The sequence below is a fragment of the Mobula hypostoma genome, chromosome 25 (assembly GCF_963921235.1).
Source record: "Mobula hypostoma chromosome 25, sMobHyp1.1, whole genome shotgun sequence".
Classification (NCBI taxonomy): Eukaryota; Metazoa; Chordata; class Chondrichthyes; order Myliobatiformes; family Myliobatidae; genus Mobula; species Mobula hypostoma.
The window spans coordinates 5,416,344-5,440,332 of NC_086121.1; the positions used below are offsets into that span (position 1 = coordinate 5,416,344).

Consider the following 23,989-nt stretch of genomic DNA (forward strand, 5'->3'; position numbering starts at 1 on the left):
ACTTCCAAAGCATGGGTTAAGTTCATCACAAACAAGAGGAGATCTGCTGGAAATCCAAGCAACGCGCACAAAATGCTGGAGGAACTCAGCAGGTCAGTCTTCTCTCTCTTTTCCTTTCTCCCTTTACTCTCTGGTTCAGTTTCCTGATTTATTCCTCTTCACACTAACAGTCTTCAGAAACAGCCCACAGGAGTGACTACAACAAATTATAATGGCCGGATGCTGGATTCAGTGTTCTAACTTCTGTGCCGTGATAGAGTCAGGGATGGGAACGAGGTGTGTGCCCAGCTTGATAACGAGCAAAATACTACGATGCATCCCAGCAAGATGATTACTTTGAGAAGCTTGGCGTGTTTGCAGGAAAGGACTAGTCTTCGACATATCGGGACTGCGTAAAGAGGTTGCTTCATGCATTTCCTCTCCGGCTCACAAACCCGACAGCAACAATAGAAGACCCTTCACTCACATGCCTATTCCTGCGCATCTCAAATAGCCGACAAGTCATTTAAGCTGAGGGAAAAATCGGTAACCCTAGCTGTGAAAGCCTCGAATTGTGCTTAAGATCGCCACAAAGAGAAGGGGAGAGAAGGCCGGGTTACCATAGGAAACGTCCTTTGTGAGGAAGAAGCCCCCGGTCAGGCAGAGATCAGGTTTCCCAATTTATAGGGCAGCTCCACCTCCGGGTTCAACGTACTTGACCCTTTTCTCCTCCAAGCTCAAGTTCCTCAAGGCTTTTGCACCTGGCGCATTGTAACACGTTGGTGTCATTAATAAAATATCTTCAGCACTCGTCAATAGAAAGGCCTCGATCTGAAATGGCAGTGTAATGTCCTTCACCATTGTACTCGGCTGTGGGTAGCTTCACCAGAGCCCCAGTCTCTCTCTGAACCACAGCTGAAGGAAGCTCACAGGTGAGCTGGCAAACCTGCCTCAGACCAGAACTCTTGCCATTGCAAGAGGCAGAGGATCTCATTCCCCCTTGAGCCATAGGAAGAGAAACAGGCCATTCAGCCCATCGAGTCCACGCCAACAATCAGCCACCCCGTCACTAATCCTATTTTGCTTTATTCCTCCCACATTGCCATCAACTCCCGTCAGATTCCACAACCCTCAGCAGTGTAGCAGTCAGCGTGACGCTACTACAGCTCGGGCGTCGGAGTTCAGAGTTCAATCCCAGTGTCCTCTGTACGGAGTCTGTACGTCCTCCCCATGAAATGTGTGCATTTCCCCTGGGTGCTCCAGTTTCATACCACAGTCCAGAGATGTGCTGGTTAGTAGGCTATTGGTCATTGTAAACTGCCCCATGATTAGGCTAGAGTTAAAATCGGGGATTGCTGGGCGACATGGCTCGAAGTTCTGGAACAGCCAATTCCGCGCAGTATCTCTAACAAATAATAAATGAATAAACATAACCCCACCTATACACCAGGGAGAATTTACGTTGGCCAACTTGGCCAATCAGGGAGAGCAGCGTTTAGCATTGCCCTATTACAGGGGGTTCGATTCCCATTGCTGCCTGCAAGGAGTTTGTACGTTCTCCCTGTTACTGTGCAGATTTCCTCCGGGTGCTCCTGTTTCCTCCCATGTTCCTGGTCTGTAGGACGTAGGAAGGCCCAAGGGAAAATCAGGTAGGCCCATGCACACAACACACAAGCTCAGGACTGAACCCTCGACTCCAGAGCTGCTGGTCAGTGACTCGATTAGCTGCTCGGCTGTGCCACCACGTCCCTGCTCTGCGTGTTACACCGATTTGCCTTCTACACTCAGTGGCCACTTTACTAGATCCAGGAGTGGAACCCGGTGTGGTCTTCAGCTGCTTCAGCCCATCTACTCCAAGGTTCAATATGTTGTACATCCAGAGATGCTCTTCTGGCCATTCCCCTCTGACCTCTCTCATTAACAAGGTGATTTCGCCCACAGAACTGCCATTCACTGGATGTTTTATTGTGTTTCGTACCATTCTCTGTAAACTCTAGAGATTGTTATATGTGAAAATCCCAGGAGATCAGCAGCTTCTGAGATACTCAAACCACCCCGTCTGGCACCAACAATCATTCCATGATCAAAGTCACTTAGATCACATTTCTTCCCCATTCTGATGTTTGGTCTGAACAACAACTGAGCCTCTTGACCATGTCTGCATGCTTTTATGCATTGAGTTGCTGCCACGTGATTGGCTGATTGGATATTTGCATTAACAAGCAGGTGTACGGGTGTACCTAATAAAGTGGCCATGGAGCATACGTTGGAATTAGGAATTTGCTGTGGTGTGGTGGCCAGGGTTACACATGAAACAAAAACAACATTCAATATTTATATAGAATTATAATAAAGTGAAGTTAAGAGTTAAAGTACAAATATGGAATAAAATGTGCATAAATATATAAATACCAGCATGTATTTACAATGTAAACAGCATTGTAAAAAGTGGTTTACAGTGTTTACAGTGCAGAGCAGTGACGGGGGTTCAAAGACAAAGGGGTTTCGAGGGCTAATGGTTGATCAGGCTAACTGCCTCGGGAAGAAACCTTTAAGATGCCGTGGCGTTTTTGTTTTAATAGCCCTGTCGTGCTTTCCAGAAGGGAGTTTTCGGAAATCACACTTCTTCCTAACCTTCATGGCCACCAGAGTGCAATGCAGTGATAGACTTACTAGAATGGCTGATTGGTCACAAGGAATACCCCTCATCAGTCATTCCCCTTCCAACATGCACCCACGTTCTCACTCACAGTGATCGACAACCATCCCGCATAACAACACCCCTGACGCATGAGAAAAATGGCAGCCGAGAATAACTTACATTACTGGTTCTCAATGATCGTCCCCGACATATTGCTGGAACCTTGCTGTTCTCCTCCCTCTGTCTGTCAAGGTGATAAAGCCACTCCTTCACTTCCTCTTCTGTTGAGCAGTAGACAGTAAAAGGGTGCACCAAAGGACCTGGAACCGGAAGAAGTGAAAGATGACAGTTACCAGGGTTGTTTGTACCTCGTTTATTCACACTACTTGGGTAGACTGGGCGAGCAATTCATCAAACACCTTTGCTCCACAAAAGGCGGGGTTTCCTGTTAGCTACCCATTCCCTTCCGACATGTCAGTCCACGGCCTCCTCTACTGCTATGATCAGGCCAAGCTCATGTCAGAGTAGAAACACCTCATATTCAGCCTGATGGCATGAGTATCGATTTCTCTAACCTTTAGTAATCTCTCCCTCTTCTCTCTTTTCCCATTCCCCATTTTGATATCCCTCTTACTCCTCTTCTCCTCACCTCCCTCCGGTGCCCCTCCTCCTTCCCTTTCTCACATGGCCCACTCTCCTCTTATCAGATTCTTTCTTCAGCCTTTTAACTCTTCCACATATCATCTCTCAACCTCTTACTTCATCCCCCCTCCCCCAACCACCCACTTGCCTCCTCACCTGGTCTCACCCATCACCTGCCAACTTGTACACATCCCCTCTCTTCCCACCCTCTTATTCTGGCTTCTTCCCCCTTCCTTTCAAGTCCTAATGAAGAGTCTCAACCCAAAACATCGACTGTTCTACTTCTGAGCAATATTCCAAGGTTTATGGCAGAGGTCAATGAACCACAATCATAAGACACTTCATCCCTAATTTTTCACCCTCCACACCACTCCACAGAACTCATAATACACCCTGTGAGCATGCTCTACCTGCCTTACAACATACACTCAGTGGCCACTTTATTAGGTACACCTGTACACCTGCTCTAATGCAAATATCTAATCAGCCAATCGTGTGAGAGCAACTCAATGCATAAAAGCATACAGACATGGTCAAGAGGTTCAGTTGTTGTTCAGACCAAACACCAGAATGGGGAAGATATGTGACCTAGGTGACTTTGACCATGGAATGATTATTGGTGCCAGATGGGGTGGTTTGAGTATCTCAGAAGCTGCTGATCTACTGGGATTTTCATGCACAACAGTCTCTAGAGTTCACAGAAGATGGTGGAAAAAAACAAAAACATCCAGTGAGCAGCACTTCTGTGGGCAAAAACCCCTTGTTAATGAGAGAGGGCAGAGGAGAATGGCCAAAGTAGTTCAAGCTGACAGGAAGGCGACAGTAGCTCAAATAACCACACGTTACAACAGTGATGTGCAGAAGAGCATCTCTGAATGCACAACATGTTGAATCTTGAAGTGGCTGGGCTACAGCAGCAGAAGACCATGAACATATTCAAGTGGCCTCTTTATTAGGTACAGGAGGTAGCTAATAAAGTGGCCACTGTGTGTAAAATGCTATGACACACAGTCATAATACAACTGTGAAGCACTTTGAGACTTTTTTCTTATATATACAGGCCTGAGACAAATCCAAGTTACTGGACAGAGACTGTGATGAAGTCTATGCTTTTCAGAAGACAAACCAGAGAAACGTACAAATGAGATCTTGCCATTGTGTTGCTGGGAGAAGATGGTGCCAGCAGACGTTACTAAAGGTGACATCCTCAAGACGGGTCATGGAGCAATCCCTTTCACTTCCTTTACATCCACTTCTTATTTCCGATGTGCTTCTGCTACAGTTGAGCCTGTAATCTACATTCTGGCATTGTAATTTCGATCCGATCAGGCGATCTGATGCTCTACTGTCACTGGGAGTACCACAAGGCTGTGACCAAGGTGTGTGGCATAGAGGCCAGGAACCCAGGGGATGGGGCGCGAGCCCACGATCAACTCTTGTCTTTCACTAATCTCACCAATTAAAGCACCAAGGAAGATCAAATTCATCAAGGCTGGTGCAGAGGGCGAGCAAGTGTTTAGCAATGTCTACCCACCTCTCGCTCACTGCTACTGGGAGGAGGGTGTCTCTGTGTGGCGGTCCGTCTCCCCCTCTCGCTCACTGCCCCCGAGAGAAGGTCCTTTCAGCTGAGCAATCTCTCTCTCCCTCGATGCCGTTGGTGGAAGGTGCCGGAGCAAGGTTTAATCGATCATAATTTACCCTCCAAATATCCAGACCTGCCTCTCGGTTTTTTTGCACTACCTTACTTTCCCTTTTCAACTTTCTATTTATGATTTATAATTTAAATTTTTAATATTTACTATCGATTTGTACTCCAAGGAGCACGAAGAGCAGAATCAAATATCGCTGTGATGATTGTATGCTCTAGTATCAATTGTTTGGCGACAATAAAGTATAAAGTATAACTTGCCTATGTTTGCTTGTATTTTTACACAGTCACCTGTATACATGTAATCGTTCAGCGAGTTTTCCAGAAATCACAGTATAGTTAGTTGCTTCTGTCTCTTTCTAGAAGCTTCTCAGGTTTTCTGCAGCAGATGTCACACCACTTGAATCTGGCTATGTAACAGGTTAATCATTGTCACTGGAATGCTGTTATCTCCAGTCTGAGTTTGAGATGAACACAATGCCAATCCCTTTGCCTTTTCTTTGTTCTCTTCACTCCCCTTCTTTGTGTATTCTTGGAACAATTAATAAAATGATTGTAAGCAACAAATTTTATGCCTCTTTCTTGACTTCTGAAGAACCTCTGGATCTTCACCAGGATCCAACTGTTGTTAACGCAAACAGCGCACTTCACTGTCCACGATAAATGAATGAAACTGAATCCAGATCCAAACCCGAATCTTTATCCAAGTCCGAATCCAAATCAGAGTCAGAATTGGAATTGGAATCGGAGTCTGAATCGGTATCCTAATCAGTATTAGGAGAGCTAAGGTACCGGTGACCCCTGTTTCCATCCAGGGGGTCAGTGTGGACATGGTGGAGGATTACAAATACCTGGCGATACGAATTGACAATAAACTGGACTGGTCAAAGAACACTGAGGCTGTCCACAAGAAGGGTCAGAGCCGTCTCTATTTCCTGAGGAGACTGAGGTCCTTTAACATCTGCTGGACGATGCTGAGGATGTTCTACGAGTCTGTGGTGGCCACTGCTATCATGTTTGCTGTTGTGTGCTGGGGCAGCAGGCTGAGGGTAGCAGACACCAACAGATTCAACAAACTCATTCGTAAGGCCAGTGATGTTGTGGGGATGGAACTGGACTCTCTGACGGTGGTGTCTGAAAAGAGGATGCTGTCCAAGTTGCATGCCATCTTGGACAATGTCCCCCATCCACTACATAATGTGCTGGTTGGGCACAGGAGTACATTCAGCCAGAGACTCATTCCACCGAGATGCAGCACAGAGCGTCATAGGAAGTCATTTCTGCCTGTGGCCATCAAACTTTACAACTCCTCCCTTGGAGGGTCAGACACCCTGAGGCAATAGTCTGGTCCTGGACTTATTTCCTGACATAATTTACATATTACTATTTAACTATTTATGGTTTTATTACTATTTATTATTTATGGTGCAACTGTAACGAAAACCAATTTCCCCCGGGATCAATAAAGTACGACTATGACTATGACTATGACTAACCACGATTTGTTTCTCTGTTGTAGCACTCTAAGTATCTCCTTGATTAACAGGGGAGAGACCTACGAGTGCTACAGCAGATGTGGCACAAAGAAGACCACTTCTGACAATCTATGGCATGGAACTTGCCACAGAGATGTTAATTCTTCAGAAATATAGAGAAAAAACAAATCATTTGTGAACAAATTGAACTAAAATTTAGTGAGAAACCAAAATCACTCAATAAGCAGAAACATCTCTGTTAATTGCGACCTTCCCCTCGGTATTAAAGGAATTTTGACTGTCAGAGACAACAAAGAATTCCTCTTTCACTGGATCATTTACACATTGGCACTTACCTGTGATTTGAAACATATGGCTCTGCCCAGAACCGTCGCTAGCTCCATTCACATCGTGCACGGAAATCCCTGCTAAAGGCAGTGTGCCCTTTACAGAAAGAGAGTTACGTGTTAATTTTTTTATTCTATTTATGATTGATTCAAATCATAACTCAGGGCTTTGTCACCGACCGATTCCGATTCAGACTTATTTGTCACCTGTCCATCAAAACATACAATGAATTGCATTGTCTGCATCCATGAGGATGTGCAAGTGTCGCTGCTCGCTCTGGCACCAATATAGCATGCCCACCGTGCTCGGCAGAACAACGAAGAACGTAACGAGCAACCAAACAACAACAGCAAAAGAAGCCCTATCAAAGCGGTTTGATTCCAGCATTTCAGAGAAGTTTGGATAAGTACATGGATGGGAGGGGTATGGAGGGCTATGGTCTGGGTATGGGTTGACAGGTCTAGGCAAAATGTACAGTCATAGAGTGATAGAGCACTAGGGCACAGAAACAGGCCCTTTGGCCCATCTAGTCCATGCCAAACTGTTATTCTGCTTGGACCTTTCCACCTGAACCTGGACTGCCCTTTATACTCCTCGCATCCATATACTTTTCAAACTTCTCTTACATGTTGAAATCGAACCCACATCTACCACTTCCACTGGCAGCTCGTTCCACACTCTCACTGCCCTGAGTGAAGAAATTCCCCCTCATTTTCCCCTTAAACATGTTTCACCTTTAACCCATGACCTCTAGTTGTAGTCTCACCAAACCTCAGTGGAAAAACCCTGCTTACATTTACCTGGTCTATACCCTCATAATTTTGTACAAATCTCCCGTCATTCTCCTACGCTCAAGGGAATAAAGTCCAAACCCATCCAGCCTTTCCCTCGAACTCAGTTCCTCAAGTCCCAGCAACATCCTTGACCTCTCCTCTGTTAATCAAGTTGATACTTAGAGTCTCACTCTAGAACTAGATGCATTTTCTACCTGTCCAAACTTCTCTTAAGGTGTTGCAATCAAACCCGCATCTACCACTTCTGCTGGCAGCCTGTTCCTTACTCGCATTTCTCTGAGTGAAGAAGACCCCCCTCAGATTCCCCTTAAATATTTCACCTTTCATCCTTAACCATGACTTCTAGTTCTAGTCCCACCCTAGAACTAGATATAGCTCATACTTTTCCAAACTTCTGCTAAATGGGCTTGTTTTTTTCTGAAATGCCTGTACTCATGAATGAATAATAAATATTTCTAATACTACTAGATGCTGTGTTTAAGCAAGACATACCTGGTAAGTGAAACCATGGAAGTCATCTGAGAGAATCACCAAGTGGTTTTGGAAGAGTACCAGACATCTGTCAGTTACTTCCTGTTAGGAAACAGCCAGATGGGAAGGTTCAAACAGAAATCACATTGGAACATGTTCTACAAACAAGTATCATTGCACTAAGCTGGACACAGGAGATTGGGGTTATACCTACTTCTGTTTGAAAGTGACAGATTGTGTTTCTCAAAATTCAGCAGACCATGAAATTCTACACTTTAAGCCAAAACGCAAGTTCTATGTAAACCTTTCTACAAATGCAAAAGATTCTGCAGATGCTATAAGCCCATAGCAACACACAAAAGATACTGGAGGAACTCAGCAGGTCAGGCAGCATCAATGGATAGTGATGTACAGTCAGAGAAAATGAATTAGCTGAAGCCCAGGTGAAGGGCATTCACCTGAAATGCCAACTGTCTATTTCCTTGCACAGATTCTGCCCGACTTGCTGAGTTCCTCCAGCCTTATGCATGTGTAGAAACACAAGAGATTCTACAGATGATGTAAATCGAGCCATCATCGTCATCGTTATGTGCAGTGTCATATGACAGAGCCCAGCATAGTACCATGACCATGACTGTTCTTAGCAATTTTTTCTACAGAAGTGGTTTGCCATTGCCTTTTTCTGGGCAGTGTCTTTGCGAGCTGGGTGACCCCAGCCATTATCAATACTCCTCAGAGTTTGTCTGTCTTATGAAGGGTCCCAGCCCAAAATGTTGATGCTTATTGTGCTCCATAGACGCTGCCCGACCTGTTGAGTTCTTCGAGCATTTTGAGTGTGTTACTCAAGATTCAGAGCATTGGGGTGGAGATACGTCTCTGCCAAAGGAGGTGTAAGACACCTTTTCCTGCCCCTAGATTGTGGGTCACTCTTCGGCAAGATGTGGCAACTGATCAGGGTCACGTGAAGCCAGGGGAGCAGGTGGTGGATGGTCGTATGCACAGCTGGTGAATATCATAAGCCCTAGCTATGCAAAGAGTATTAATAATGGCTGGGGTCACCCATCTTGTAAAGGTACTGCCCAGAAGAAGGCAATGGCAAACCACTTCTGTACAACAAATTGCCAAGAACAATCATAGTCACGAGACCATGATCGCCCATGTCATATGATACGGCACATAGTGAAGATGATGATGATGTCAAAGGAAGGAGGCTATGAGTACAAGGGTCTGACCCGATTCAAGAGGAGAAAAACTTTACCCATCATGTCCCAACCTGGTTATCCATGAGTTTGGGGTCTAATAAGTATTTCTGTTGGAATCTGGCCCTCATATAGTCTGTGCTTATTTGCCGATTCTAGATTCACTAACCATCCTCCCAACTTACAATCTCTCGAATCTTGCCAGGTCCGCGACCATGATGACCAGCCCTTGTGTCTTGTGATTAGATGAATGAAAGAAGAAAATTTAGCTGGCGCTGGGATCTTTATCACTCAGCAACTGAAAGAATTAAAGCAACGTTCTTCCAACCCCAAGAAGAGAGGAGCTAATTTCCATGTGACCCCGAAAGTTTTCTCCAGGTGCTCCGGTTTCCTCCCACAGACCAAAGACGTACAAGTTAGTGGGTGATTTGGTCATTGAAAATTGTCCTGTGATCAGGATAGGGCTAAATCGGAGGTTTCCGGGCAGCGTGGTTCAAAGGGCCGTAAAGGCCTATTCCATACTGTATCTCAATCAATTAATCAATAAATAAAACTGTCATCACAAAGCAGGCACAACAGCACTTCTACTTTCTTAGAAGCTTGTGCAGGTTTGGCAAGTCACCTCAAACTTTGACTACAGATGCACAGTGGAGAGTATCCTGACTGATTGCACACGGCCTGGTATAGAAACACCAACACCCAAGAAAAGTGATGGATGCTGCCAAGTCCCTCACAGGAAAAACCCTCCCCATCGAAAGGTGCAAGAAAGCAGCATCTATCGTGAAGGACCCCCACCACCCAGGCCATGCTCTCTTCTCTGTGCTGCCATCAGGAAGGAGGTACAGGAGGTACAGGAGCCTCTGGTCCCAAATCACCAGGTTCAGGAACAGTAATTACCCTTCAACCATCAGGCTCCTGAACCTTCACTCACCTCAAGACTGAATGGATTCCACAACCTAAGGACCCACTCTTCAACTTATATACTCAACTTCAAGGTCTCTACAACTCATGTAAATAGTATTATTTATTTACATATTTACTGAGTCCAAATCCTACAATGACAAGCCCAGGATCCAGTGTTTCAATTTGATTATCTCTCCCAAGCCAGTTTCCCATTGGTAATAAGGTTCCTTTGACAGAATTCCTCATTGGTGAATTGGAAGCATCCATACTCCGAATGGGTGAAGACTTCCTTACCTTGCAGGAGTGCCAATTGATCTTGACCTTGGAGCAATGGATTATTTCCCCTAAATCTTCCAGCTCCATCCCACTTTGATCCCATTCCTTGATGGGATTGAGGAACAGTGTGCCTTCTATATCAGAACGATCATTTTGCTCTGTAACCTAATTGAAAATAAAGGGCCATCAAGTTTAAGTTTATTGTCGTCTGACTGTACATATATATAACCAAACAACATTCCTCCGGACTGCGGTACACCCACAAAACATATATCACACACAGCACATAAGGCAAAATATCACCACAAATAAGTTTCTCTTTAACTGCCTGCTACGCACTGGCGTTCAGGGCAGCAATGGAGATCTCCATCTCTGTCTGCACATACACTCGAACATAGATATAGAAGGATTCCTCATTGCTATTTTTCTAACATTTTTGTTTGACCGTTCAAGGTTGTTAGCCCTGAGATAAACCCCAAACCTGGAGGACTGGTGGCACATTCTTATCCTGGCCTTTACCCTTTGACCTGTTTGGCATGGGTGACCCTACCAAGAGCCACAGCACAAGGCCCTGACTCCAACCAATGTAGCTCTCCTGGTCACTTGGCAAGCCGCCAAACCCTACGATAAGGTTGTGGTCCTCTCAAAGGGCAAATAATTTAATAAAATATAATTCAAAGTGCATGCACTGCACAGAACAGGAAGACATGGTACTGTCGTGGTTAGCGTGATGCTATTCCAGCTTGGGACGCTTCGAAGTTCAAAGTTCAATTCCATTGCCATTCTGTAAGGAGTCTATGTACATCTTCCCCGTGAAATGCTTGGGTTTTCCCCCGGATGCTCCGGTTTCCTCCCACAGTCCAAAGACACGCTGGGTAGATTAATGTCACTGTAAATTGTTTCATGATAAGGTTAGGGTTAATCGGGGATGTGGGCTTGCTGAGGGAATGTGGCTGGAAGGGCCAGAAGGGCCTACTCCATGCTGTATCACTAAATAACTAAAAAAAAGACAAATAGCTAAACAATAAACAGCTTGCTGTGCTGGTGACGAGCCCTCAGTGGTGGCAGGGTACTCATTAGCCTCACGGACTGAGGGAAGAAGCTGTTACCCAGTCTGGCAGTCCTAGTCCTGATGCTCCTGTACCTCCTTCCCGACGGTAGTAGGTCAGCTACTGGGATGGGTGGTAGGGGTCCTCAACAGTGTTTTGGGCCCTTCGTCCACAACACTCCTGGTGTGGAGGGAGTCAGAGCATTCATGTCAAAGGTTCATGATTGACCATGCAGTTAGTGATTGTTGTAGAGGAAAGAAAAATGAGGGCTAATAACTAGTAAATATTGGTATGGATTGTGCTAATGTGGTAACAGGGAGCCACAGACAAAACTAGAGACAAGGAATGCAGCATTGATGGCATCCAAGTATCAGGAACTTCACTAATCACGTTATAGTGTGCACCCATCATTGTAATAGAAAATTGGATTTGCTGTTAGACCTGCGGATAATCATTTTGCTTTTTAATCAGGATCTTTGAATGGCGGGGGGTGGGGGGGCATTCACCTCGACCAAAGGAGGTGTAAGATACTCTTTCCCTCCGCTAGTTTGCAGGAGACCCTCGGGCAAGGTGTAGCACCTGCTTAGCCCCCCCGATCAGGGTCACGAGAAGCCACGGGAGCAGCTGGTGGATGGTTGTACGAGCAGCCGGTGCAGATCACAAGTGCTGGTTATGTGACCACTGACCCCAGGCGGGCAATCTCTGATAATGGCTGGGGGGTTCACCTGTCTTGGAGAGACACTGCCCAGAAAAAGGCAATGGCAAACCACTTCTGTAGAAAAATCTGCCAAGAACAATCAGGGTTAAGGAAAGACCAGGATCATCCACGTTGTGCGACACAGCACATGACGAACAAACTAATCCAGATCTAATCTGTTATTTAATTAACCCTTCCTGTCACCACCAATCTGTTGTCTATACGTAGCTTTACCAGTAATCTCAGCAACTGAGAATGTAAGTGCTGTACCAAATTCATCGTCGTCTTTGACCGCTCTCCCGGTACGCATCCATTTTTAATAAATGGCCCACTGTTTCGAACACCATCTCTGCGCGATCCTTCAGTTTGCTCCTGTAGAGATTAATCAAATTATTGATTGATTAATTGACAGTGATTGGTCAATGATAATAATCCTGGTGATTAAACAGGAAGTAAACGGGGCAGCGTCAGAGACCCAGCTTCAGCTCACGCTGATCACTGTAAGGATTCAGTACGTTCTCCTCGTGATGCTATCTGCTAGGAGTTTGTACGTTCTCCTCGTGACCGCATGGGTTTCCTCCGGGTGCTCCGGTTTCCTCCCACAGTCACACTTCATACAGGTTTAGGGCTGGTAAGTCGTGGTTATCCTACGTTGGTGCCAGGGGCATGGCAACGCTTGTGGGCTGTTCTCAAAATGGCCTCAGACTGGGTTGGTTGTTGATGCAAAATGATGCATTTCACCGTGTGTTTCAATGTACATGTGACAAATAAATTTAATCTTCAATCCATTTTCATCTTTAGTTGAGTAAGCAAAATTTGTCCATCCAGTCTCTTCAACTGTTCTCTTAATCACATAATTATTTTATTTAGAGATACAGTGTGGAACGGGTCCTTCCGGCCCCAAGAGCCTCACTGCCCACCCACCTATTTAACCCGAGCCTAATCACAGTACTATTTCAAGTGACCAATTAACCTACTAACCAGTACATCTTTGGATTGCGGGAGGAAACCGGAGCACTCGGAGGAAACCCACACAGTTCACCGGGAGAACGTACAAGCTCCTTAAAGATGGCAGCGGAACTGAACTCTGAACTCTAAGCTTTAAGAGTGTTACGCCAAACGCTACACTACCATGCTGCAATGAGAGGAATATGTTAACCACGGCCACAACTACAGACACAAATTTAATACTGGAATCAGCCAGCTTATTTGCAACAACTCAAGAAAGCTTTAAGCTGCCACCTTTAATAAAGTTATTGGAAAATCTGCTGCTGGCATTCGTCAATTAACTTGACAAATAGCAAGCCCAGTGTCTTCCCTTGGATAGAGAGGGACTGAATGCACATTAACAAACTCCTTAAGGAAATGAAGTCCAGGTGTGTCTGGTATGTATGAGAATAGAGTGTTAGCCAAGGTAGTGTCTTAATTTCAGTTCTAAATCAATGTGAACCCCACCCAAATATACAATCAGTAGCAGCATTATTAGATATACCTGTATACCTGCTTATTAATGCAAATTTCTAATCAGACATGATCAGGAAGTTCAGTTGTTGTTCAGACCAAACATCAGAATGGGGAAGAAATCTGATTTAAGTGACTTTGACGGTGGAATGATTATTGGCGTCAGATGGGGTGGTTTGAGTACCTCAGAAACTGCTGATCCCCTGGGATTTTCATGCATAACCATCTCTACAGCAGCTTCCCAACCGTTTTTCTGCCATGGATCAAACCCATGGACCCCAGGTTGGGAACCCCTGCTAAGTTTACAGAGAATGGTGGAAAAGAAAAACCATTCGGTGAGTAGCAGTTCTGTGGGCAATGAGAGAGGTCAGAGGAGAATGACCAGACTGGTTCAGTGGTAATAAACCTGATTCTGACTCTGATTCAGCTGGTTGCTGTATTAGAAAGGGGAACATTGTGTTACTTGTCACTGAAGTCTCAGATGGCTCGACCCTGAGTGCAGATGTCTGAGGCAAGTCCCCATCAGGACGTGCTAAACCATTCGAGTTCCTCCTCAACTCTGCGTTACCAAATCACTGACCTCGTGATCAGTCCAATTCATTCATTGTGAACTGACGAACTAGAAGTTATATCTGGAATTGTTGGCGCGTGGCCAAGTGGTTAAGGCACCGGTCTAGTGACCTGAAGGTCGCTAGTTCGAGCCTCAGCTGAGGCTGCGTGTTGTGTCTTTGAGCAAGGCACTTAACCCCACATTGCTCTGCGACGACACTGGTGCCCAGCTGTATGGGTCCTAATGCCCTTCCCTTGGACAACATTGGTAGTATGGAGAGGGTAGACTTGCAGCATGGGCAACTGTCTGTCTTCCATACCTCCTTGCCCAGGCCTGTGCCCTGGAAACTTTCCAAGGCACAAATCCATGGTCTCCTGAGATTAACGGATGCCTATATATCTGGAATAAAAATCTCTCGTCCAGAGTGTTTGATTGGGATGTGGAATTTATTTTTCTTGTGGTTTAAGTTCCCTAAGCTGACTTGTATTTCTGAATGGGAATCAGGTTTAATATCATTGGCGTATGCATGAAATTTGTTATTTTGACGCAGCAGTGCACTGTAATACATAGCAATAATTTTAAAAGCCTATAAGTTATAATAAGTATATATAAAAAGTAAATTAAATAAGTATTACAAAAAGAGATGGGAAAAGTACCGAGGTAGTGTTCGTTGGTTCATTGTCCATTCAGAAATCTGATGGCGGAGGCAAAGAAGCTGTTCCTGAAACACTAAGAGTGTGTCTTCAGGCTCCTCTACCTCCTCCCTGATGGTAGCAATGAGAAGATGGCATCTTGGCATCTTCCGGGTGATAGGGGTCACTAATGATGGATGCCACCTTTCAGAGGCATCGTCTTTTAAAGATGTCCTCAGTGTGAGGTGACTAGTACCTGCGATGGAACTGGCTGAGTTTACAACTTTCTGCAGCTTATTTCGATCCTGTGGAGTAGCCCCTCCCCTCCCCTCCATCCTAGACCGTGGTGCAACCAGTTGAAACGTTCTCAATGGTACGTCCGTAGAAATTTGCCATTTTCATATAATCACCTATTTACATGCAATTGCTCAGTGAATTTTCCAGCAAATACAGTACAGCTGCTTCTGTATTTTTCTAGAAACTTCTTAGTTTTCTGTAGCAGGTGTCTCACCACTCGAATCTGGCATTTTTATAGAGTAATTGTTATCACTGGAATGTCGTTACTTCCAGTCTGAGTATGAGATGACAATGACAACATTTTCTTTGTTCTCTTGGCTCCTCGTTTTTGTTTATTCTTCATTCTTGTGACATTTAATAAAACGACCATAAGCAACAAGTATTATGCCTCATTCTCGACTTCCAAAGATCCTTTTGATCGCAAAAACACCAGGATCCAATGGTTGTTAGTGCAAAAAAAAATACATTTCACTGTATCCCACAGGTGAGGGATGTGATGGGATGTTCTCCACCTGCCTGATGAGTGACATTCCAAAATCTCATCACCATCCAGGACAAAGTAACACTCACCCACCGTAAATATTTAACTCCCTGCACAATCAATACAAGCTCTTCCATGGATGGTCCCAAGCCCGGCTGCGAAAGGAGGAGGCTAGCAAACGCATCCCATGAAAACCCAGAGCCAACAGAAGCTCCAGTGACTTTGTCCCCGAGGCGTATAGATGGGCTACACCTGGACTTGAAAGACTGGCCCAGGACAGAGGGCTCTGGTGAGCTGCGGTCGGCGGCCTACGCCCCAACAGGGGTGACGGGCTTAAGAAGTACACAGGGGGAAAGTTTAAAGGGGATGTGCAGGGCAAGTGCCTCCACACAGAGCAGTGGATGCTTCGAAGGGGCCGTCAGAGGCGTTGGTGGAAGTAGATATGATAGTGGTACTCAGGAGGCTCTCAGATAGACACATGAACGTGCAGGGAATGGAGGAAGATGGATCAAAGTCAAGGCTGAGTTTACTGTCATCCGCACTACACATATGCACAGGCACAATGAAAAACACAGCAGCATCACAGGCACAAGAGATGCAACATTCTCACAAGAAAAATATCGAGTAAACATGCTATACACAGTTTTTATAAACTAGAATGCAGTCAAAGCAAAATAAAATACCAAGTGCAGGTTGGTGCAAACTGATTAATGTGGTCGGGCTTTGCTGTGCTGCGGTAGTGATTAACGGAGCACAGAAGTGCAGCGGTTAGCGCAATACTTTAGAGAGTGGCAGCATCTAACGATCGGGGCTCAGGGGAACTCTCCCTCTTGCCCTCTTCTCATAGCTACCATCAGCGAGGAGCCACAGGAGCCTGAAGATACATACTCGATCTTCATGCACAGTTTCTTCCCCTCCGCCAGCAGATTTCTGAATGGTCCAGGAAAACCTGTACGCTACTTCAGCATTTATTTTGCTACCTATTTATTTATTTTTATATTTATTGAGATACCTCACGGAACAGGCCCTTCTGGCCCTTCGAGCCGTACTGCCTAGCAACCCCTGATTTAACCCTCACCTAATCATGGGACAATTTACAATGACCAATTCACCTACTAACCGGCATGGCTTTGGACTGTGGGAGGAAACCGAAGCACCCGGAGGAAACCCACGCAGTCACAGGGAGAACATACAGATTCCTCACAGTCAGTGGAGGGAATCTGCTGGTACTGTAAAGTGTTGTGCTGACCACTACAATACCCTGAGGCAAATTGTAACTATAATTATTAACTTATAGTTTTATTATTATGTACAGCAACGTACTACTGCTGCAAGACAACAAATCTCACGGCAGAGGCCAGGGATATTAAACCTGACTCTGAATGGTGGTGAGGAATAAGATATAGTCCATTTTTTTAAAATTTAGACCTCACGGATTGCACTAAGAATGAACAGGGGTTTCTCTGTTTCAGAGAAGGGAACGCATGAAGGTGTTAAGACGTTACCAGCATGTGCATTATCTCAAAGGCACAGTGTCGGGAACTGAGACGTATCAGCCGCATGCTGGTTTGTTTTCAACAATAAAAGGGCTGAGAATGTATTGTGCTGCCAAGCGCCATGCCCAGCACTTGCACTTAAAACTCAGTGGCCAGGTTATTATGTACCTCGTACCTAAGGGGTGGCGGGGTGGAGCTACGTCTCTACCAAATAAAGGGTAAGGCTCTCCTTCCCTCCGCTAGCCAGCAGGTCACCCTTGGGCAAGGTGTAGCATCTGCTTAGCCCCCCGATCAGGCTCACGTGAAATTATGGGAGCAGGTGGTGGATGGTCGTATGAGCAGCTGGTGCGTATCACAAGTCCTGGTTATGCGACCACTGACACCAGGCAGACAGTCTCTGAACAATATTGATAATGGCTGAGGTCACCAGTCTTGTAAACACACTGCCCAAAAGGAGGCAATGGCAAACCACTTCTGTAGGGACATTTGCCAAGAACAATCATGGTCGTGGAAAGATCACAATCGCCCATGAAATGTCGCCACTTGAGTTACTGTTACCTTCCTGTGAGTTTGAAGCTGTTCTCCTCTGACGTCTCTCTAATTAACAAACAATTTTCCTCCACAGAACTGCTGCTCACTGGATTTTTTTTTGTTTTCTTTTGCACCTTTCTCTGTAAACTCTGAAAACAGGTTGTGTGTGAAAATCCCAGAAGACCAGCAGTTTCTGAAATACTCAAACCACCCTGCCTGACACCAACAATCATGGTCAAAGTCACTCAGATCACATTTCTTCCCCATTCTGACATTTGGTCTAAACAACAACTGAACCTCTTGACCATGTTTGCATGCTTTTATGCAGTGACTCGCTGCCACGTGATTGGCTGATTAGATATTTGCATTAACGAGCAGGTGTACAAGCGTACCTGATAAAGTGGCCAAAGAGTGTACTTTTAATATAGTCACAGATATTAAACTTCCTTACCTTTGCTGAACATGTTTCTGCCTGCAAGCTGTAGTAATCTTGATTGTGATCAGTTTCCAACCCGTTTTGCAACTTGTTATAAATCTGTATTTGTTCGCTGAGAGACGGAGAGAGATGGGGAGGAGGGAGAGAGGGGGGAGGAGGGAGAGAGGGGGGAGGAGAGAGGAGGGGGGAGGAGAGAGGAGGGGGGAGGAGAGAGGAGGGGGGAGAGAGAGGAGGGGGGAGAGAGAGGGGGAGAGAGGGGGGGAGAGAGGGGGGAGAGGGGGGGAGAGGGGGGGAGAGAGAGGGGGGAGAGAGAGGGGGAGAGAGAGGGGGGAGAGAGAGGGGGAGAGAGAGGGGGAGAGAGAGGGGGGAGAGAGAGGGGGGAAGAGAGAGGGGGAAGAGAGAGGGGGAGAGAGGGGGGAGAGAGAGGGGAGAGAGAGAGGGAGAGAGAGAGAGGGAGAGAGAGAGGGAGAGAGAGAGGGAGAGAGAGGGGAGAGAGAGGGGAGAGAGAGAGAGGGGAGAGAGAGAGGGGAGAGAGAGAGGGGAGAGAGAGAGGGGAGAGAGAGAGGGGAGAGAGAGAGGGGAGAGAGAGAGGGGGAGGGGGGAGAGGGAGCAGGGGGAGAGGGAGAGGGGGAAGAGGGAAGGGGGAGGGGGGAGAGATGGGGAAAGAGAGAGATCGTAAGCAAAGCCCATTTATTTCTGAGGGATTACAGTGGATACAGTTCACATGAAAGCAATTTCACTGACCTGCTTGGAGTGAGCTTGTGCTTGCAGTTTAGAACATAAAACAGTACCGCACAGGAACAGACCCTTCAGCCATGATTTTGTGCTAAATTAATTAAATTAATGACACTTAATCCCTTCTACCTGCACATTAAAAAAAAAATTGTCCATTCTTTACACATTCATGTGCCTTGTCATCACCTCTATTGTATCTGCCTCTACCACTACCCTGGCATCACATTCTGTAAGACCACAGAACATAGGAGTAGGATTAGGCCACTTGCCCCATCAAGTCTTCTCTGCCATTCCATCATGGCTGGTGTATTATCCCTTTCAAGCCCATTCTCCTGCCTTCTGCCCGTAACCTTTGATGCCCTTACTAATCAAGAACCTACCAACCTCTACTCTAAATCTACCCAGTGACTTGGCCTCCACAGCCTTCTGCGGCAATGATAGGCAGATTCACCATTCTCTGGCTAAAGAAGTTCCTCCTCATCTTCGTTCTAAATGGATGTCCTTGCATTCTGAGGCTGTGCCCTCTGGCCTTGGACTTCCCCACTTAAGGAAACATCTTCTCTACATCCACTCTATCCAGGCCTTTCAACATTTGATAGGTTTCAATCAGATCCCCAATCATTCTTCTAAACTCCAGCAAGTACAGGCCCAGAACCACCAAACACTGCGCATAAGTTAACCCTTTCATTCCCAGGATCACTTTCATGAACCTCCTCTGGACCCTCTCCAATGCCAGCACATCCTATCTCAGATAAGGGGCCCAAAAATGCTCACAATTCCAGACTCCGATCACTCTCTGTTTAAAATACCTGCCAACACATCTCCTTTAAACATTCACTCTCTCATATTAGGTGCACAGCCTTTTGTATTAACATTTCAACCCTGAGAAAAACATTCAGACTGACTACTTATTTCTGCCTCTTATAAACTTCTATCAGGTCTTCCCTCAGCTTCCGCCACTCCAGAGGAAAATCTTCCCAGTTTGTTCAACCTCACCTTGTAACATATGCTCCCTAATCCAGGTAGCTTCCTGGTACCTGGTAAAACCTCTTCTGCACCCTCTCCAAAGTATCCACATTCTTCCTGTAATCAGAATTGAATGCAATACTCCAGATGCGGCCTAACCAGGGTTTTCCAAATCTGAAGTTTAACTTCCTGACTCTTGGACTCAGTGCCTCAATGAACAAGTACAAGCATGCCATGTGCCTTCCTTACCTCCCTATTGAGAGGCAGCCACTTTCAGGGAGCTATGAACCTGAACCCCATCAACTAGAGAGCCGTTCAATTGTCTTATAACAGCAGGGCAGAAGCCATCCTTGAGCCTGGGGGTACGTGCTTTCAGGCTTTCGAATCTTCTGCCCAATGGGAGAGGGGAGAAGGGAGGATGTCTGGAATGGGATAGGTCTTTGATTATGCTGGCTGCCTTAGGACATCGAACATTTCAGCCCACCATGTTGTGCTGACCTTTCAACCTACTCTAAGACCAATCTAAACCTTCCTTCCCACAAAGGCCTCTATTTTTCTTATCACATAAAGTAAAGGCATCCGTTAGTCTTGCAAGACCATGGATCTGTGCCTGGAAAGTCTTCCTGTGCAGATTTGCACAGGCCTGGGCAAGGTTGTATGGAAGACCAGCAGTTACCCATGCTGCAAGTCTCCCCTCTCCACAACACCAGTGTTGTCTAAGGGAAGGGCATTAGGACCCATACAGCTTGGCACCAGTGTCGTCGCAGAGCACTGTGTGGTTAAGTGCCTTGCTCAAGGACACAACATGTTGCCTCGGCTGGGGCTCGAACTCACGACCTTCAGGTCGCTAGTCCAATGCCTTAACCACTTGGCCACGTGCCCACTCTTATCACATATTTAATCCATGTATGTTAAATATATATTTACTGAAGCAGTGAGAAGTGCAGACAGATTCCATGGAGGGGTGGATGGTTCCCATGGTGAGCTGAGCTGTGTCCACAACTCTGAAGTTTCATCAGCGTTTAAGGGGAACTTGAGGGGCAACTTCTTCACTCAGAGGGTGGTGAGAGGGCGGAGTGAGCTGTCAATGGAAATGGTGGATGTGGTTTCAATTTCAACATTTACCAGAAGTCTGGGTAGGTAAGTGGACTGGGCGGAGTTGCATGAAGGGTTATAGTCCAGGAGCAGGTCAATGGGGCTAGGGAGAATACGCATTTGGCATGGACTAGGTGGGCTGGATGGCCCGCTTCAGTAGTGTATTGTCCTATGACTGAGATTAGCACGATGCTATTACGGCTCGGGGCATCGGAGATCAGAGTTCAATTCTGGTTCTGTCTGTAAGGAGGTTGTATGTACCGCGTGGGTTTCCTCCGGGTGCTCCGGTTTCCCCCCCACAGTCCAAAGGCGTACCGGCTGGTAGGTTAATTGGTCATTGTAAATTGTCCAGTGATTAGGCTAGGGTTAGATCAGTGGGTTGCTGGGGCAGTGTGGCATGTTGGGCTGGAATGCCTGTTCCACGCTGTATCTCTAAATAAGTAAGTAATTATACTGAACTGAAATGACAGAAAGGGATCCACGTAACCCACACAAGAGCCACTCTAAGCAACAGACTCCAGCACTAAGCTGCCATTGTACAGAACATGAAGGAGACGGGCAAACCCGAGGCAAGGGCAGATAAACGTGAGAACCAGATGTAAAAATAAGAAATGGTGGGGAAATGGGGCTGCCTACATCATTCAAGTGTCCCACAAAGGAGATTCTGCAGATGCTGGAAATCCAGAGCAACACACACAAAGTACAGCCAGTCAGGCAGCGGCTAAGGAGAGGAATACACAGTCTTCGTTTTCAAGCCCACACTCTTCATCAGCTCCTGAAAAAGAGTCTAGATCCAAAACACTGACTGTTTATTCCTCTCGAGGAAAGGTATATTTAGATGTAAAGACAGCAAAGGGGCAGAGGTTGTGAAGGGAATTGCCTGAATGTGGGACAAACACAAGAGGTTCTGCAGATGCTGGAAATCTAGACACAAAATACACAAGGAATTCAGCAAATCAGGCAGCGTCTATGGAGAGGAATGAACGGTCGACGTTTCAGGCCATGACTCTTCATCACAACTAAGTCAAAGTGCTGACGTGATGTGCTAACCTACCCCTCCAGACCAGCCACCACTACGACTTTATCATTTCCTGCAGGAGTCACCTTACCTACAGACACTCCTGTGCCTAGAATCACTTTATGGCCATACAATCAATCTATGTTTATAAGCTATCTTACCTATTTATATTTATTGTTTTTTTATTATTATTATTTATTTATCTTTTGAGTTTTTTGTGCTGCATTAGATGGGGAGTAACGCTTTCCTTTACACTTGTGTACTGGAAATGACATTAAACGATCTTGAATCTTGAAGTAAAAGGAATTTACAAAGATAATGAGATTAATCCATTGGGGCTTCATTCACTTCCAGAAAAAAACTGGGCGATGATGAGACTCGATGAAGGGTCTCGGCCTGAAACATCGGCGCTTTATTCCACCCACAGGCGCTGCCTGACCTGCTGAGTTCCTCCAGCATTTTGTGTGTGTTACAGTACTTTGTTTTTCCAGTACCTGCAGGATCTCCTGAGTTGAGATTGATTTTAGAGTAGGTTACAAGTTCACCACAGCGCCCTGGGCCTGCACTGTGCTGTAATGTTCGATGAAAAATGAAGTCACGGCAGGCGACATTATGCAAAGGATGCAATGCAATTTAATTTTATTTGGAAGCGAACTGACTAACGCACTCTGATAACACGAAAGCATGCATTGTTCATCTCGTCCGCCCGCTTTAAAAATTAATCGTAAGGCAAAAGAACCCTGTAGCCCTCTCACTGCAGTTACTCACGCAGAAACTAGCCGAATCTCGGCTCGGAACGTCGACTGTTCACCCTTTTCCACAGATGCTGCCTGACCTGTTGAGTTCCCCCAGCATTTTGAGTGCGTTGCTCATGATTTCCAGCAGATTTTCTCCTGTTTGCGCAAACTATCTAATCCATGAACTGGAATGTCAGTCACTTGGGCTGGTGCGGTTCAGGTTTATCGGGGCCTGTGCTTGTTATAATTTTGTCAGCCACCCGTCTGCAATCCTACACACATTCTGTGCTTATCTCCCTCTTAAGTATTTTGCCCTGTTTCAACTTTAAAACTCAACTCGCACAGATTGAAAGCAAAACGTAAAATCGTTATATTGTGTAAGGTCAAAATCCATTAATGATTGCCCACTATAACTTCAGAACACCTTTCTCTAAAACAGTTCAATCGAATTACTTCAAAACACTCAGTGTCTGAACAATGTCTGGCTGAAATTTTATGGGCATCTTGCAGTGCATGTGGCCCCCTTTGACAGCAAAAGGTTCGCTGCCGAACTGGCTAGAAGTTAAATAAAGTGAGCGGGATTGTCTTGGGAGCGCACTAGTATATAATCGATCTACATACCGACTTTCTCTCAGTCCTTTTCTCCTCTTCTTTAATCGTTTCAACCGTTTCGGGATGCAAGAGTGCTTGTTGCCCATTCTGGCTGCGGGTTGTGCCTCTGTCACACGGGGGTGGGGGGATTAACTCCTGATCTCAGGGAGAGCCACAATACCGATAGCCGAGTGCAGACGTCCGACTGCTCTGACTGTTAACACATCCACCATTTCCGCTTATAAGGTAATGATTTCGGTGGGTGGGGTTTACAGAGTCAACCTGACTTCAACCTGACCGGGGGGGGGGGGTGTCGGTCAAAGGTCCTATTCCCAGACTCAAGTAACATCGAAATTCCCCAGAGGGAGAGGGGACGGCGTTAATGGGAAGTGTCCCGAGTTCATGTTCGGATCCAGGCACGGGAGGCTCGGAATAATAGTTTTATTAAACAAACAAACTAAATCCAACCTTGAATAATATAAGGACACAGCGTCCTGAAGAAAGGCCTCGGCTCGAAACGTTGACTGTTCATTCATTTCCAGAAATGCTGCCTGACCTGCTGAGTTCCTCCAGCATTTTTATCATCTCACCCCAAACCAGGATCAACATCGACCCCGAGAGGAAAGCGTCGCTCCTTCAAATGCATCTCAGGGCGCGACGAAAGACCCCACTAACCCCCCGAAACTCAGACGAAACAACAAACCCAAAAGGCCAAACAAGAGTACAAGTTCACGAGGGCCCAATGCCAGGCTAACAAGCCCCCGACTAAATGCAATTTATACATAGACAATGTATATTGTCAGAACATCAGCCGAAAAAAAAATAAAGTTATTAACTTTAA

At 45.9% G+C, this 23,989-nt stretch overlaps 1 protein-coding gene across 3 annotated transcripts in view; it reads right to left on the reverse strand.

Annotated features, from left to right (window-relative positions):
- plekhn1 (pleckstrin homology domain containing, family N member 1) overlaps window positions 1–23,371 on the reverse strand; it is a 55,500-nt gene extending 32,129 nt beyond the window's left edge. For all 3 annotated transcript variants that reach the window (XR_010016071.1, XM_063033056.1, XM_063033055.1), the window contains exons 1-7: window positions 23,179–23,371; window positions 18,022–18,118; window positions 12,393–12,494; window positions 10,395–10,541; window positions 8,020–8,100; window positions 6,742–6,829; window positions 2,801–2,940 (exon numbers count right to left, since the gene is read on the reverse strand). Coding sequence is in view for 2 of the 3 variants with exons in the window: in XM_063033056.1 (XP_062889126.1) it covers window positions 2,801–2,940; window positions 6,742–6,829; window positions 8,020–8,100; window positions 10,395–10,541; window positions 12,393–12,494; window positions 18,022–18,118; window positions 23,179–23,255 (732 nt within the window). In the remaining variant the exon portion in view is untranslated. The remainder of the gene's footprint in view (window positions 1–2,800; window positions 2,941–6,741; window positions 6,830–8,019; window positions 8,101–10,394; window positions 10,542–12,392; window positions 12,495–18,021; window positions 18,119–23,178) is intronic.
- Between the last annotated feature and the right edge of the window lie 618 nt (window positions 23,372–23,989).